The sequence below is a fragment of the Mobula hypostoma genome, chromosome 10 (assembly GCF_963921235.1).
Source record: "Mobula hypostoma chromosome 10, sMobHyp1.1, whole genome shotgun sequence".
NCBI classification, from domain to species: domain Eukaryota; kingdom Metazoa; phylum Chordata; class Chondrichthyes; order Myliobatiformes; family Myliobatidae; genus Mobula; species Mobula hypostoma.
This window is the reverse complement of record NC_086106.1, coordinates 78,613,477-78,628,785: the sequence shown is the minus strand read 5'-3', so window position 1 is coordinate 78,628,785 and position 15,309 is coordinate 78,613,477. Positions and strand designations below refer to the sequence as shown.

Genomic DNA, 15,309 nt, shown 5'->3' with positions numbered 1-15,309 from the left:
GGTGTTCAGCTGTTATGGGGCATTGTACCCTTTTAGATGGATAATCGTTTCCAACTGCTACACAACGTGCTGGCAGAAGGCTTATTTCAGTTCCTGTCAGGACTGCTCATCTCATGATTCAACGCATTTTGTGGTAGATACCGCAACAGAGCAGCTGCACACGTGACTTCACTTAGTTTCATAACATTGCAGTGAGAGATTTTCACAGTGTTCTTGGATTGTATGGGCCACCAACTGTGTGTTTTAACCAACGGTGGACAACACCTACGTAACACATCTTAATACCGGATCTGTAACCTCATTGCAGCCTCTGCAATCAATACCGGAAAGTAAACTGCCGTAGAACTTTGCCGGAACAATGTCAGGTTTGAGAAGTGATAGGGGAAACAATGAACCACGTGGTCTGTTTTTCTGCAGAAATCTCTACAGCCTTGTGTATGAGGTGTACCTTAAACCTCAGACCACAAAAAAAAAGTCCTCCATATGGAACAGACTTACATTCTCATTGATTGGGTGTCAGTGAATACTGACCAGAAACTAAATTCTTCTTACTAGCTAGAGTGATACTGAGCTTATTTCCAGTGCCTTCTGCATTGATTAGCTAAACATGAATGTGTATGTGACTCATCTTTTCCCTGGGTAAGATCATTGAGCCACTGGGCAAGTGAGAGGGGCAGCTCTCGCTGGTACTTGAGAAGGAGTGTTTGGGGTGGCACTGAGAACCTTGAAAAAATGTTCAGAAGCACAGAGTATCTCAGCAAAACCTCAGAAATAACCTGCCCCATCAAATAACCCCTGTCCTATCTGTGGAAGCATCTGCGGCTCTCACATCAGCTACTTCACAACCATAAAACCAACGTGGAAGCCGCTGTCTAAAGGGAAGCATTAAGAAAAAGAAAACGAAGCGAGCTGCCATTGCCTTTGCTTGTCTAGTGTGCGTAATGGATGATTAAATTCACAATTAAATAAACTGTCTGCGCAGAGCTGCAGTCTACCGCATTCCACCCACCTCCATCCAGCACATGAGCGAAAAGGTGTTCTGAGAAGGATCTGCCTTTCTGCAAAATGATGAATTTGAGCTTTTCCAACAATCATAAGCTTATTCATTGTGATTGACTACCATTCCCATTTTTGTCTTTTGTCATCTAAGAGGAGCAGAAATCAGTCAGATCATTGAGAAAACAGCATATGAATTGAAATTTAGACTGCCATTCTAATCTAGTCACTTTGGACAGATTTGAAGGCCTTTAGAGGATTGAAAACCAAGATGAGATTTGACAGAGGTGTTTAAAATCATTTATAATCCAGATAGATAAATAAGCTAAAACTATTTTGTGAAGCTGTACGATCGATAGCTAGAGAGCACCGATTTATGATGTCTGTCAAAGGAAACAGATGCAACATAAAAAAATACCTTTTTTATGCCTTGGGTGGTTGGATTCTGAATGCACCTGATAGGGTGATGGATTAAAATGCAATCCTAGCTTTCAAGTACATGAGGGAAGAAGATTTACGGGAATATGGGGAAGGAATTGTGGAGTGGAACTAGCTAGGCTGAGCTTCAAAGAATAACACACTTAATGAATGGGCTAAATTCTGTGCTGTGTTAATCTATGATTTTATGACTCCACAGAATAAGTTAATATGTGCCTCTAAGCCTTTCATGACACGAATTAAAAAATGCATTAAAATCTCGAAACAAAGCACAGGGTGTGTAGTGTGTACCATGGCTTAAAATCTTACTTCAAGATTTTGTCAGAACCAATCTCAAATCACTGACCTCTAAACCAAGTCCCGATACATGAAAACACAATCCATGGCAAACATGAGCACACCACAATCTAAGGACATTTAATGATCCTCATCATCAAACCACACCCACTTCTTTCTCACCCTGTTCTAATCTGGTTTACATCAACATTGAAACAGAATGTAATTCAAGGAGGAGGTACCAGATAGATATTGGCCACCCACAATATGCATACTACATAGTGAGATCTATTCTAGGCTTAACTTCATTCTAATCCCTGACATGTGCTAATATTGATAAACAGGGGAAGGGTTTGATACAAACAATCACAGGATAAATCAGCTGCCAAGGTCTGAAATGTTCTTATCGTTGGGCTCATAACAGAGAGAGAAGACTAATATTCATAAGTTGGCTGCCTATAAATTTACCTCGCTTATCCTGCCAACATAGTGCTCAGGAAAGGAGGGTCAGTTTTAGCAACACATCTCATGGAGTTGGCTCAAACCCCAAGCCAGCGAATGGTCAAGATTGACAATGATTTATAGTTTGCCATTAGAGAGAGTGGAGGAGCAGAATGATTTCTGCATCAAATCCATATACATTAACATTTGATTCTGCAGTTAACTTCTCCAGAGGCAGTGGAGACCCAGCACTTTGCTTCCAACCACTGCACGTGACCAGTACTAGGGCTTCTGGCTCTCAGAACCCAAAGATGTGGCAGAGCTAAATTATATTGTTTTGTGTCTCCAGGACAACATTGTCCCAACACAATGAAAACAATGAGTCATTTCGGGCACTTCAAACATGACCAGCATCTTAGGATGGATTTTCCGTCATTAAGTATTGCACGCTTGTGAGGAAATCCTGTGGAGGGAGCCCATCATAGTCGCAGAACATTATTGGCTTTTTTTTCTCTTAATCAGGGGAAGTACATTACTTTCTGGTTACTTTTCCTCACCCATAAGAGGTAGCTGATTCCAAAAAGAGAGACAACAATAAAGAATGAAAGAAAAGTTGTCATGAAATAGAGGAAAATAGCAGAACACGTAGCCACTTACATTTCACTGTAGCTGCACTGGCACCATATTGATGTGCAACAATATATCGCAATACATGGTAGCGATCCGGCACTAGTTTGTTCAGCGACACAAACTGGAAATAATCCAAGTTTTGGTTTAATAATATGACACTGGTCATCTTGGAAGTGTCAAAAATGATTTAATGTTTTCAATGTGTTGGGTCAATAGTAATCTGATCAATAGCCACGACTTTTGCAAAAAAAATTGTGCTTTGGCAATTTTAATGCAACAAAAAATACCTCAAGATTCTTCACAGGGCATTATCCAACAAAACGACTGATGCTAAGCTATGGGGTGAAATAGAATGGGTCACCAAAGACATAGGATTTAACGGGCACAGCAGGAGGGGAGAAGGAGGGGAGAAGTGCAGAAGAATTCCAGACCTTAGGAGCTAAGGCAGCTGAAGGCAGAGTTGCCAGTGATGGGGTGTAACGTCGGGGATGTGCCAAAGTTCAGATACAGAAGACTCCAAGGGAACAGCTAATCCACATTGCGAAGAATAGCTGACAGTGTGAAAGCAGTGAAGTAGTGAGGGCAATATGCATGATATCCATCAGCAACAAAGATCATAAAGTGTGAGGGCCAGAAGCTAATGTTTCGTTTGATGTAAGACCATAAGACATAGGAACAGAATTAGGCCATTTGGCCCATCAGGGCTGATCCACCATTCAATCATGGCTGATCCTTTTTTCCTGTCCTCAGCCCCATTCCCCAGCCTTCTCCACGAACCCTTAATGTCATGTCCAATCAGGAACCTATCAAGCTCTGCCTTAAATACACTCGATGACCTAGCCTCCACAGTTGCACGTGGTAATAGATTCCACAAATTCAGCACCCTCTAGCTGGAGAAATTTCTCTGCATCTCCGCTTTAAATGGACGCCCCTCTATTCTGAGTCTGTGCCCTCTTTCCCTAGACTTCTTCACCATGGGAAACATCCTTTCCACATCTGCCCTGTCTAGGCCTTTCTTCATTTGAAAGGTTTCAATGAGATACCCCCTGCATCCTTCTAAATTCCGGTGAGTTCAGACCCAGAGCTATCAAATGTTCCTCATATGATAACCTTTTCACTTCCAGATTCATCTTTGAGAACCTTCCCAGAACCCTCTCCAATGTCAGCACATCTTTTCTTAGATGAGGAGCCCATATCTGTTCACAATACTCAAGATGAGGCCTCACCAGTGTCTTTTAAAGCCCATATCCCTACTCTTGTATTCTAGACCTCTTGAAATGAATGCTAACATTGCATTTGCCTTCCTCACCACGGACCCTACCTGCAAGTTAACCTTTAAGGTGTTCTGCACAAGGACTCCCAAGTCCTTGTGCATCTCAGATTTTTGGATTTTCTCCCTGTTTAGAAAATAGTCTGCACATTTATTTCAACTACCAAAGTGCATGGCCATGCAAATTGGAGCAGAAATCAACAAAAATCCTTGTTTCAGATTTCTTTCCAAAGACTTGTGCTGGAAGATGTACCTATGTGTATGTCAGGTGAGGAAACATTACTAGAAGTTGACGATTCCAGGGAAGGAAGTTCACTAGCACTCTCTAGCTTCAATCTGTTAGCAGAGAGAACTAGGATAAACTGTGCAGAATCCATGATGGTGTCCTGGTTAAACATTGTAGGTTTAGAATTTTCTTGGAAATTTCATGGAGGTTACAGCCAAAAGTCAAGGTAAGACAATGGATACATATTGATTCAGTTGGCTGACTCATTCTGCGCTGTTTGTAAGTTTAAGTAATTCCAAACCCAGTTTTTGCAAAATAATATTTTCCAGGGATGAACAAATGTTATATAAATCCTAGGATGGACCGAGGCTAAACGATATGCATCTAATCTGCAAGTTTGCTGCTCATGCCTTTGTAAAAGTGACTCCATTTTTGTTCACCTCTACCAATCACTCCCTAATAGTCGGAGACAAACTGTCAACCAGAGTCTTTTATGAACCTACTGAATCCCACTGTTATCTTAACTATATCTCTTCCCGCCCTTTCTCCTGTAAAAATGCAATTCCCTTTACTCAGTTCCTTCATCTCTCCCGCATCTGTTCCCAGGAGGAGGATTTCTATTGCAGGGCCTCAGAGATGTCCTCCTTCTTCAAAGAGCAAGGTTTCACTTCCTCTACCATCGATGCTCTCCTCACCCGCATCTCCTCCATTTCTCAAACATCTGCACTCACCCCATCTTCCCACGTCCTTAACAGTGATAGAGTTCCTCTTGTCCTCACTTACCACCCCATGAGCCTTCATATCCAACACATCATTCTGCACAACTTCCACCATCTCCAAAGGGATCCTACCACCAAACACATCTTTAACTTCCCCCTCTCTCTGCTTTGCACAGGGATCGCTGCACCTGTGGTGCTCTTGCGCATTCACTTCCTCCCTCACCTCCATTTAGGGCCCCAAATAGTCCTTCCCTCACCCACCTTTTTATTTTGGAGTCTTCCCTCTTCCTTTCCAGTCCTGAAGAAGGGTCTCAGCCCAAAATGTCCACTGTTTATAGATGCTGCCTGACCTGCTGAGTTCCCCCAGCATTATGTGTGTTGCTCTGGATTTCCAGCATCTGCAGACTTTCTCATGTTTATGGCTCCCCCACTGACTTTTTTCACTCTCTAATCATCCTATTTCCCTGCTTTTTCAGTGATAATTCCTCAAACTCAAACATTGTGAATGGGGCCCATAGAATTGTCCTGTGCAGTTCCTATCACCACAATGAAACTGTCAGAGGGAACTTGTACACCATCAGGACACCATAAGGGGCTGAACTGCCTGTGAAATACCTTGGAGCTGCAGTTACTGTTACGATGTTGGGGCATCACGATAGGGTAGTGGTTATTACGATGCTATTACACCTCGGGGAGTTGGAGGTCAGAGTTCATTGTAAGCCAGTTTGTACTTTTTTTCCTGTGTGCACATGGGTTCCCTTGGGTGCTTCGGTTTCCACCCACAGTCTCAAGATGTGCTGGTCCATAGGTTAATTGGTCATTGTAAATTGTCCCGTGATTAGGCTGGAGTTAAATCAGTGGGCTGCTGTGCATCGTGGCTTGAAGGGCAGGAGGGGCCTATTTCCTGCTGTATTTCTAAATAAATAAACACAACAGCCGATCTATACACAGCAAGATCCCACAAACTATAAAAGTGTAAGAAGCATCCATTTAATTTTGTTTCTTCCCCCCACAGTGATGTTAATTGATATATGACTGGGAACCGGGAGTATTCATATTCTGTTCGAATAATGTCATTGGAACTTTTATGATAATCAAAGATAATTAGCTTAATGACCCATTCAGTCTCACGATGAAGTTTCATGCATATTTGGGCTGTTTGCTGGAGTGGATCTCAAATCCATAATCTTCTGTCAGAAATGTGAATGTTCTACTGGTGAGTATAGTCTAATACCATTCCTTCAGGGTGTTCCTGAATTCCTTCAGAATTCCTCCTGATATCACACAGAGTGAAACAAATAGACTTAGAAATTCTACATTGTGTAGAAGTGTGTTCTAAAATGGTGCTGCTCAGACGGTTAACAGTGGTACCTTACCTCTTTCTCCAACAGTCCACGCTCCTCTCCTATCAGATTCCTTCCTCTTCAGCCCTTTTCCTTCTTCACCCATCACCTCCCAGCTTCTCACTTCATCCCACCTACCTTCCCCCTCACCAGGCTTCACCCATCACCTCCGAGCTTGTACTTCCCCTCCCCTTTCCCTCTTCCCCCTTCCTTTCCAGCCCTGATGAAGGGTCTTGCCTGAAAGATCAACTCTTTATTCCTCTCCATAGATGCTGCCTGACCTGCTGAGTTCCTCCAGCATTTTGTGTGCGGTACCTTGCAGGAATGCAGGGGAGTGATTACCTAAAGCCAACGACCGGCAAGAGGCTGTGGAGATGGTAAGCATTGCAAATCCTGATCCTTGGGCATGGTGAAGCACAAGAAGATCCCTGTTTGCAAAGATCTGGTGAGAAGCTCAAGGTTATAAGAGGGATCTCTTGCAATGGTGGAAGTTCTCTCTGCAGAAATCCTCAATGTTCCCATGGAGAAATATGGCATAGAAACAGGTTCTTCAGCCAAATGGGCCCAGGCTGTCCATCAAGCACCTATATTTACATTAATCGAACATTTACTCATTTTACTCTGCCACCATTCCCATGCTCAGCCCCCCAAAATTTGAGCCCTCATCTATAGCAATTTATGGTGGCCTGCTGCCCAATCAAATCACATGTTGGTGAAAGAGGAGCACATGGAGGAAACACACAGTCACTGGGAGAACTCCAAAAACTGGATGTTCTCTGAGAGCCAGTGCTGGACTCCTATCGGTGGCTCAGTCCTTTAACTTCCAATCAAACTGACCCGAGTTACTGCCTGCTTTTCCTTTCAATCGAAGGTCCGCACATTTACTTCAATACACTTACACGTTGCAACACCACAATGGCAACATCTTGTACCTTGCACACTTATGTCCAGTGACTTCTGACACTGCCACCTCACATGCGCGGGGTGCCACTTTACAACTTCACGGTGTGTGCTTGTTGTAGCCCTTCATAGTTCACAATCAATTCCCAACTCCAGAATTATCTTTACCAAACTAGCAACCATGCATCACGTGAATTTCTAGCCCATATGTTGTCCTGTCAGGGCTGGAGTGATGGGGCACTTGGATAGTAAAACGCAAATCAATTCTGACCCTATGATTTTAAGTACAAATACTGGCTGGCTACCTTCTTGGAAGGGACACAGTGCTTGAAAGACTCCTTTGAAGTGAATGAACACCATTCTCCAAACAGACAGCAATAATCACCATATTTGAGAGTGCTGGTAGTGGATGCCTCTCGACCATAACAGTACAAGCAGGATTTACTGTGGTTAGTCCAGATTAATGGGGGTATTGATTGATATTTCCTGCAGGACTCTTTCAGAATACAAATAGTTTTCCATCGAGCAGCTCTAATACTACGGGGATCACTTCCAGAATATTTTGATGATGTGGTCTGTTATTAGGCAGGGGGAGTTGAACAGCTGAGCAGCCAGCCTCGGGAACGATCAGCACAGGGCAGCAGTCGTGGCCAGCTGAAAGCAGAGTTCCGTTCACACCGTCCCTGCGAAGCAGCGGGAGGGAATGGGCTGCGTTCACTGTGGGGAACAATAGGCACCAACACAGCAATAGAGCGGGCGTGGGGGGAGGCTGGAGAGAGGGATGGATGAATATCGGGGCTGCGGGAATGATTTTTACACTCACCTCAGGCTTGCCTTTGCTCTGCAGTAACTGCTCCAGATACAAATCAGACAGCGGTGTCCGGCAACTATTGATAGTCTCGAAGGCAGCGAAAGGTCCGAGGGGCTCGCTCTTGTTGGACTTCAGGGTCATGGTGGTTAAGCTGCCCGTCTTCGTCGTTCGTTCTTTCAAAGGAATCCCCTGTTAAGGCTGGAGCCGCTTTGGACCCTGTTGAGATGTCAGGTTGGAGGGAGGAAAGAGAACCAGGCGTGTGGAGCTGGGAGATAAATCCCTTCCTGAAAACACAGGAGTCTAAAGTGCAGCTCAGATGATAGGCTGGAAGGAATGTGACAGGCACAATAAATCCTCGGTCACGCCTGATCCAGTCATGAGCATCTGTGAGTGATTTCCTCTTGGTCAGTGCAGTGTGACGGTGTGTGTGTGTGTGTGTGTGTTATGTGCACGCACGCTGGTAGTATTCTCCGGGTTGCGCCAACCTCCCGAATAGGAAGCGCTTTGTCGAAACAAGAACAGATTATGAATGTATATGAACCGAATATCGATAAAGCGTTGGGAGCACTGTCAGCATCAGAACATTGAAAAAGCAAGGTAACTGACATCTTCCAGGTAGTCTGCCTTTGTAAACGAACAGGCCACCTGAAAGACATTAAATTACAACTATCCCGGTAGGAGTACAAGTGTCATACTAGATCTGTAATAATAAGGTTATTAGAAGGATTTAATTAGCAGAAAATAAGGAGAGAGAAATGCACAAATGAGGAACTGTGATTGTTTTTACAAAACCAGAGTTCGTGTTGTTTTTCCAAAGCTCCCAATGCAGCACAAGGTCACTGATTTACGAGAGGTGGGCAATGGTGCTTCAAATCAAAAGCACATTGATATTCCGAGCAGGAACCCAAGTCAGGACAGTGAAGTGGAAATTCCAGCAGGATGTACGATGGATGGATAATCAACTAGCACACATCTTGCCCCACAATGGACAGTGAATTTCAGACGAAGGTATTGTTAGAGAGAGCGGAGCCAATGTTCGGATATGTGGATGGTAGGGGTGTTTTATATCTGCGAACAACAACTAAAAAGACAGAACAGCATTAAAAGCAACTGCTCACAATGCTTAAGTCCCGCTTTGGCACACTTAAAGCAATGACTTACTTTTGGGCTGCTAAATGGCTAGAAGAATTTGTGATATTTCACAAATCACTAATGTAACTTAGGTGCTACCCAACCTAGATTGGCATTCTGGGAAATTGCAAGTTCTGCTATCTATCTATCTATCTATTTATTTATTTATTGAGATACTGTGTGGAGTCGTCCCTTCCTTGAGCCGCGCTGCCCAGCAACCCCCGATTTTACCCTAGCGTAACCACAGGACAATTTACAATGACCAATGAACCTACCAACTGGTACGTTTTTGGACGGTGGAAGGAAAGCACATGGTCACAGGGAGAATGTACAAACTCCTAAAAGGCAGCAGTGGGAATTGAAACCGGGTTGCCTGTACTGTAGAGCATTATGCTAATCACTATGCTCCATCTTGGGCATCTACCTCAGGGCATTGGGTCTCTGCTGCCCTCAGTACTCTTAGTACACACCCAGTCCTGGGTTCTGTATGCCTGTTCCAGCAAGCAGAGAGCTATGGCACGGAGAAGGTGGAAGCAGACAGCAGTGAGGATTGACAAGTGTGGTCCCAGGTCAGAGGTCAATGACTTAATTTTTCAGGTTAAAGACCTTTCCGATGACCTGGAGTGTTAACTCTTTTTCTCTTTCCACAGAAGCTGCCTGGCCTAATGTGTGCCTTCAGCATTTTGTGTTTTAATCAGTTAGTGGTCTAGTTCCCCAACAGGAATCTGGTACAAGGCAACTCACAGAGCTGGAAGTAGCAGGAAATCAATGTGATTTTGGACAGGAGTTTTTGGAATATTCTCCTTCCCTTGGCCCCTGCAAGAAAGACTTGATACATTTTGAAAATCTTTTCCCTGCCTAGTTTTACTGAATGAACCCCCATCACGGTGGGTGGAGGGAGGTGGCGGTGGGGGGGGGGGGGAGGTTGTTCAGTAGTTCATTACGATGTGGCCAAGGCTCTTAACAATATTATAAGGTCAAATCTGTGCCTACCAGTGAAGACCCCGTCTAAGTCAGGCAAACACCTTAAGACCTTCATTACGAGGGCAGTCATTGGAAATGAAGTGGAAAGTGTGGTGATTTCACTATCTGAGGGGGAAAATAATGAACATTTCCCTTCATTTGTTAAGAGCAGACAAATGAGAGTGTCGCAAGAGAAAGCAGCAACTGTTCCTTTAATAAGGCCAAAGAGGTCAGCAGAAATAGAACTTTGCAAACTGCTAACCTAAACCAGATGAGTCACAGAAATATTTGGTGATGCAAGAATACCCAGAGCTAAGTCCTTGTATTGACTTCCATAAACTTATTGTAACATTGTTTGATACTCTAATGATACCAGAATGACAGCAGCTTATAGTGAAAACAACTTGCCTATTTTTTTACAGAATTGCTTGGAAACTCACCTTATCTTTATGGGGAAGGTTATCTAACTGAGGTAAAATCACAGAACTTTGCAAACTGCTAACCTAAACCAGATGAGTCACAGAAATATTTGGTGATGCAAGAATACCCAGAGCTAAGTCCTTGTATTGACTTCCATAAACTTATTGTAACATTGTTTGATACTCTAATGATACCAGAATAACAGCAGCTTATAGTGAAAACAACTTGCCTATTTTTTTTACAGAATTGCTTGGAAACTCACCCTATCTTTATGGGGAAGGTTATTTAACTGAGGTAAAATCACAGGTTGGGGGTATATCAATATATTGGTGATTGAGTGGCTAGAGTTGGAATCCATTGAGTGAAAAGGAGAATTACAGTAAACAGTGCTTCTGTACGCACTTTGAAAACCAACATGTTTCCAGGATCCAAGATCTGACACAGTTTTGCAAAACTGGAATGACCACTCCAGTGAAAGAGAACATGAAGGAAAAAATGTGCATTTTTGATAAACTTTACACAATCTGATGATGTCTCAATCTAGTTTAAGAAGCAGATATAGAGCACATTGCCCCTGTTTGCATTAATGGTGCTGAGGTGGAGACAACTGAGAGCTTTAAATTCCTAAATGTAAGTATCACCAATAGCTTGTCCTGGTGTAACCATACGGACACATGGCCAAGAAAGTATACCAATGCCTCCACTCCCTCAGAAGTTTAAGTAAGTTGTGTATGTCTCCATTGATCCTCACTGGTTTTTATCGGTGCACTATAGAAAGCATCCTATTTAGATGCACCTTGGCTTGGTAAGGTGACTACTCTGGTAGGTGATTACTTGGTAAGGTGACTACTCTGCCCAAGACCACAAGAAATTGTGGAGTTGTAGACACAGCTCAGCATATCACAAAAAACAATTCTTGAAAGCAGCCAACATAATTAAAGGCCCTTAGACCCCTCCCACCCCAGACATTCTCTGTGCTCCCCACTTACATCAGGCAGAAAATATAAATGCTTAATAGCATGCACCACCAGACTCAAGGACAGCTTCTATCCCATTGTTATAACACTATTGAATGGACCATTTGTATGATAAGATGTACTCTTAACCTCAATCTACCTCATCATGGCCTGCACTGCATGTTCTCTGCAACTGTAAAATTATATTCTGCAATTTATTATTGCTTTTTACTTGTGCTACTTCACACCCAAATGAAGCTGTACCAGAGCTGTGTTCTGTCCTCACTCTTGTATGGGTTAGAGTGCTGGTGCATGACAGAGAAGGACCTTGCCCAGCTTACATCATTCCACACCATGAGCCTCTGGAAGATCCTCTGTATTTTCTGGCCAAGAAAGATATCCAACTAGGCCCTTCTCCTTCACGAGGACATGGCCACAATCATCATGAGGAAACATTGGAGACGGGTTGGGCACATGATGAGAAGAGAGGCCAACTCCATCATCATGACAGCACCTCATTGGACCTCAGAAGGGTGGAAGAAATGCAGGAGACCAAAGCCATCTTGGCGCCGTACTGTAGAGGCAGAAATGAGGACCCTGAACCACACCTGGGGAACAATGGTGAAGATGGCCAAGGACAGACTGAGATGGAGGACTTACTTTGCTGCCCTAAACACCATCAGTATAATGGGCAGTGACTAAATACCCTGTACTACCTCAGTGCACTCATGATCTGTATGGATGGCATGCTGAACAAAGTTTTCACTGAATCTCACTGTGTTACTATTGAAGACACGTTTGTAAAACATGGTTGATCACATCATACAATATTGTCCCAGGAGAGTGTTGTGCTGCTCTTCTACAAGAGGAATAAGGTGGACTGAGGGAATGTGGCACATGGCACTCACTTTACATGTAGCAGTCTGGCATACCCTGAGGTGGGTGCAACCCTTGGCATAATACTGCGGCAATAGAATGCAGCTATATTGTGTAACTTTACTGTTTACAAAGCAGTAGCCTATCTGAAATTGAGTCATCATGCGCAAATAAGTAACCACTAGCAATTTCTAAAAAAAATGGGAGGAACATATGTATCAGTTAAACTGTTCGCAAGATCTGTCTATAACAACAGAGAGAAATTGTATGTACATGCCTATTTTTGTTGCATTAAAACCAATGACCAAGAGGGATTTGGATGTACATTTGAAAAAAGAAGGGTATTAAGTGTTAAGAGAGCATGGAAGTGTGGAATTACAACAGATAGGAAATCACTGGGTCAAATACGACGTTATGATTGATCTCATTCCAGCTTGGTCCCGTAGAAACCCATTTGCTTCCTGAAGGAGGACAATGGTAAATCGGTTCCAATAGGAATGAGACTAATGTTGGTGAGGCAGATACCAGGAATGAAGGACTCCTGAGCAGCAAAGTAGTGTAACTCACCATGTCGTCACTGTCCAGATAAGCACCCAAAGAACACACACTGAAGTATTGTAATCACAACTCTACCTTTCACTCAAGAGGTATTCCAATATCGAGTTACTCATTTTCCTGTTGTACAATAAGTTGCAGGTAATTAAAGACCAGTTAGTTTAATCTTCTTCCTTAATGCTTTTTAACCTCTGTGTGATGTGCACATAAATGGTCCTTGAGCACCAGCTCTGACTGATCACCGTTGGTTTTATGATTACACATTTCCTGTTCTGGCTCACTGAACCTGTGGACATAGTTCCAAGTATTTACATACAAGAGAAAATCTGCAGACGCTGGAAACCCAAGCAATACACACAAAATGCTGGAGGAACTCAGCAGGCCAGGCAGCACCTATGGGAAAAGAGTACAGTCAACGTTTCGGGCCAGGACTCTTGTGTGTGTTCCAAGTACTTATACATTTTAATGTGGTTCTTGAAAATACAAATGTACAAAGCAATGATACAATTACATCCAGCTTTGTATTAACACAGGACCGGTGACATTTATGCAATGTACGTTATGAAACCAGGCCTCCAATCTACAATTTAGCTCCCATTGAATGGAATATCACAGGAAGAAAGACCATAATCTAAGCCTGAGTCTTCCCAGAGACTGGATCAATAGGCAAAATGGTCTTCAATGATGACAGAAGACGAGAGAATATTGATGAAAATGAAGAGGAAGCAGAATCCACTAGCAAAAACAGAATGTGTAGCCATTATCAAAGCAGCATGGTGGCACAGCTGATAACACAGTTACAGACAACTGGCTCCATTTCTGATCCTCAGTACACACTGTGTGGAGTTTGCAAGCTCCCACGTGTGACCATGTGACTTTACTCCCACATGCCAAATATGTGCTGAATGGTAGGTTAAATCATTACTGTTAAGTGTATCCAGTGTTGTTGATGGCAGGAAAATATGGGACCAGTGGGAATGTGAGATGAAAAATGGGATTAGTGTAGGTGTGAGTTTGATATGTTACTGCCATCCAGTTAAACACCCACTGAATGTGCTGTATGATTCCGATTCTATCATTTAGTTCTGGCTACATATAGTCAATCATCTGCCAAATACCCAAATAGTGACATTATTTATTCAATGGAAACATTACACATCTCTGAAAACCCACGACCACGTGAGAGAGGTGATTGAGCTGCAGGAATGAGGCAATCTGTGCACCAGGAGGCAGTGTGTAGTGCATAATGGACAGACGAGATTGCAAAGCTGTCGTACGCTGGATAGGGTCTCGGGAGCCTTACTTCCCAGTGGTAATTTTGGAAAATTACAGGAAATGTACAGCTTTCACTGATGAAGTAAAGTGGAGGTCAGCACTTCTGCCGTGTTTGTTCAGTCTTCAACCATCCTGCAGTGCAGCAGACCCATTTGGTTAATGATTACATTAATTTAATTAATCAAATGGCCACATCACACAGTACAGTGATCTGAGAAGCAACAAACATACAGTAAAAGTGCTGATACCTCATCCACATGCTCACAACACAGGAAGGACAACAACCCCTTATGAGACCTGTCTGTTCTTCACTGCAAAGCCAAATCACTTGGCTCACAATACTCTCAGTTATCTTCCACTCAGCAAGTAAAGAGGCTGTGACGCATCAGAGAGCCAAGTAGCAAACATTTTCATCACAGCTTATTCCCATTATTGAATTAATAAACAGGTCTTGTCACACTAAAATTAATGTAATTTTGGCATTATCTAAGTGGGTGGGGAGTAGTAACGTGACATCAGAATGGTGCTGTGGTAGGCTATTTCATATTGTATCATATAAGGAAGAGTGTGACCTTCAAGGACTTTCCTTGTCTCAAGGAATTAAAGATTCACCTGCTGAATCCTGCAGGGGCAAACTAGCAGAATAGTTCTGTGGATCAAAAAGAGGAGGTGTTTCATTATCACTGAACAATTCCAGTAACTGGGGCTAGAAGAGAAGTTTGTTTGACCTGGGCAGTAGGAGTTGCAATCTTCTTGGACAAATTCAATGTGTGTTTCAACCATAGACAGGGACAGCAGCTCGTTCCTAGAAATTCATTCCTGATCAATAGTCAACTGACCCAACTGTTGGAAGCAGAATAGAGTTTTTTTCGGCTGCTATTTGCTGTGTGTTTAATGCTACCATCAGGGATTGAATTTTTAGGCAGCCTTCTTTAAACCTAGTTTTCAAAATAAGTAGCAGCCCTGTGGTTCTTCCCAGCCTTGAAACAGACATACTTAAATGGTCAACATTAGGGATTTTAAATAGAGATATTCTGGAGCGGTGTTTCAGGCTGAGGTGACATATAACACCCGCCCCCCCCG

The 15,309-nt window shown here is 43.1% G+C and overlaps 1 protein-coding gene across 1 annotated transcript in view; it reads right to left on the bottom strand.

The window, feature by feature from the left end:
• Nucleotides 1–8,334, bottom strand: part of mpp1 (MAGUK p55 scaffold protein 1) — a 56,740-nt gene extending 48,406 nt beyond the window's left edge. Inside the window, exon 1 of the mRNA XM_063060678.1 lies at nt 8,063–8,334. Coding sequence (XP_062916748.1) covers nt 8,063–8,191 — 129 coding nt within the window. The 5' untranslated portion in view covers nt 8,192–8,334. The remainder of the gene's footprint in view (nt 1–8,062) is intronic.
• Nucleotides 8,335–15,309: the final 6,975 nt, after the last annotated feature.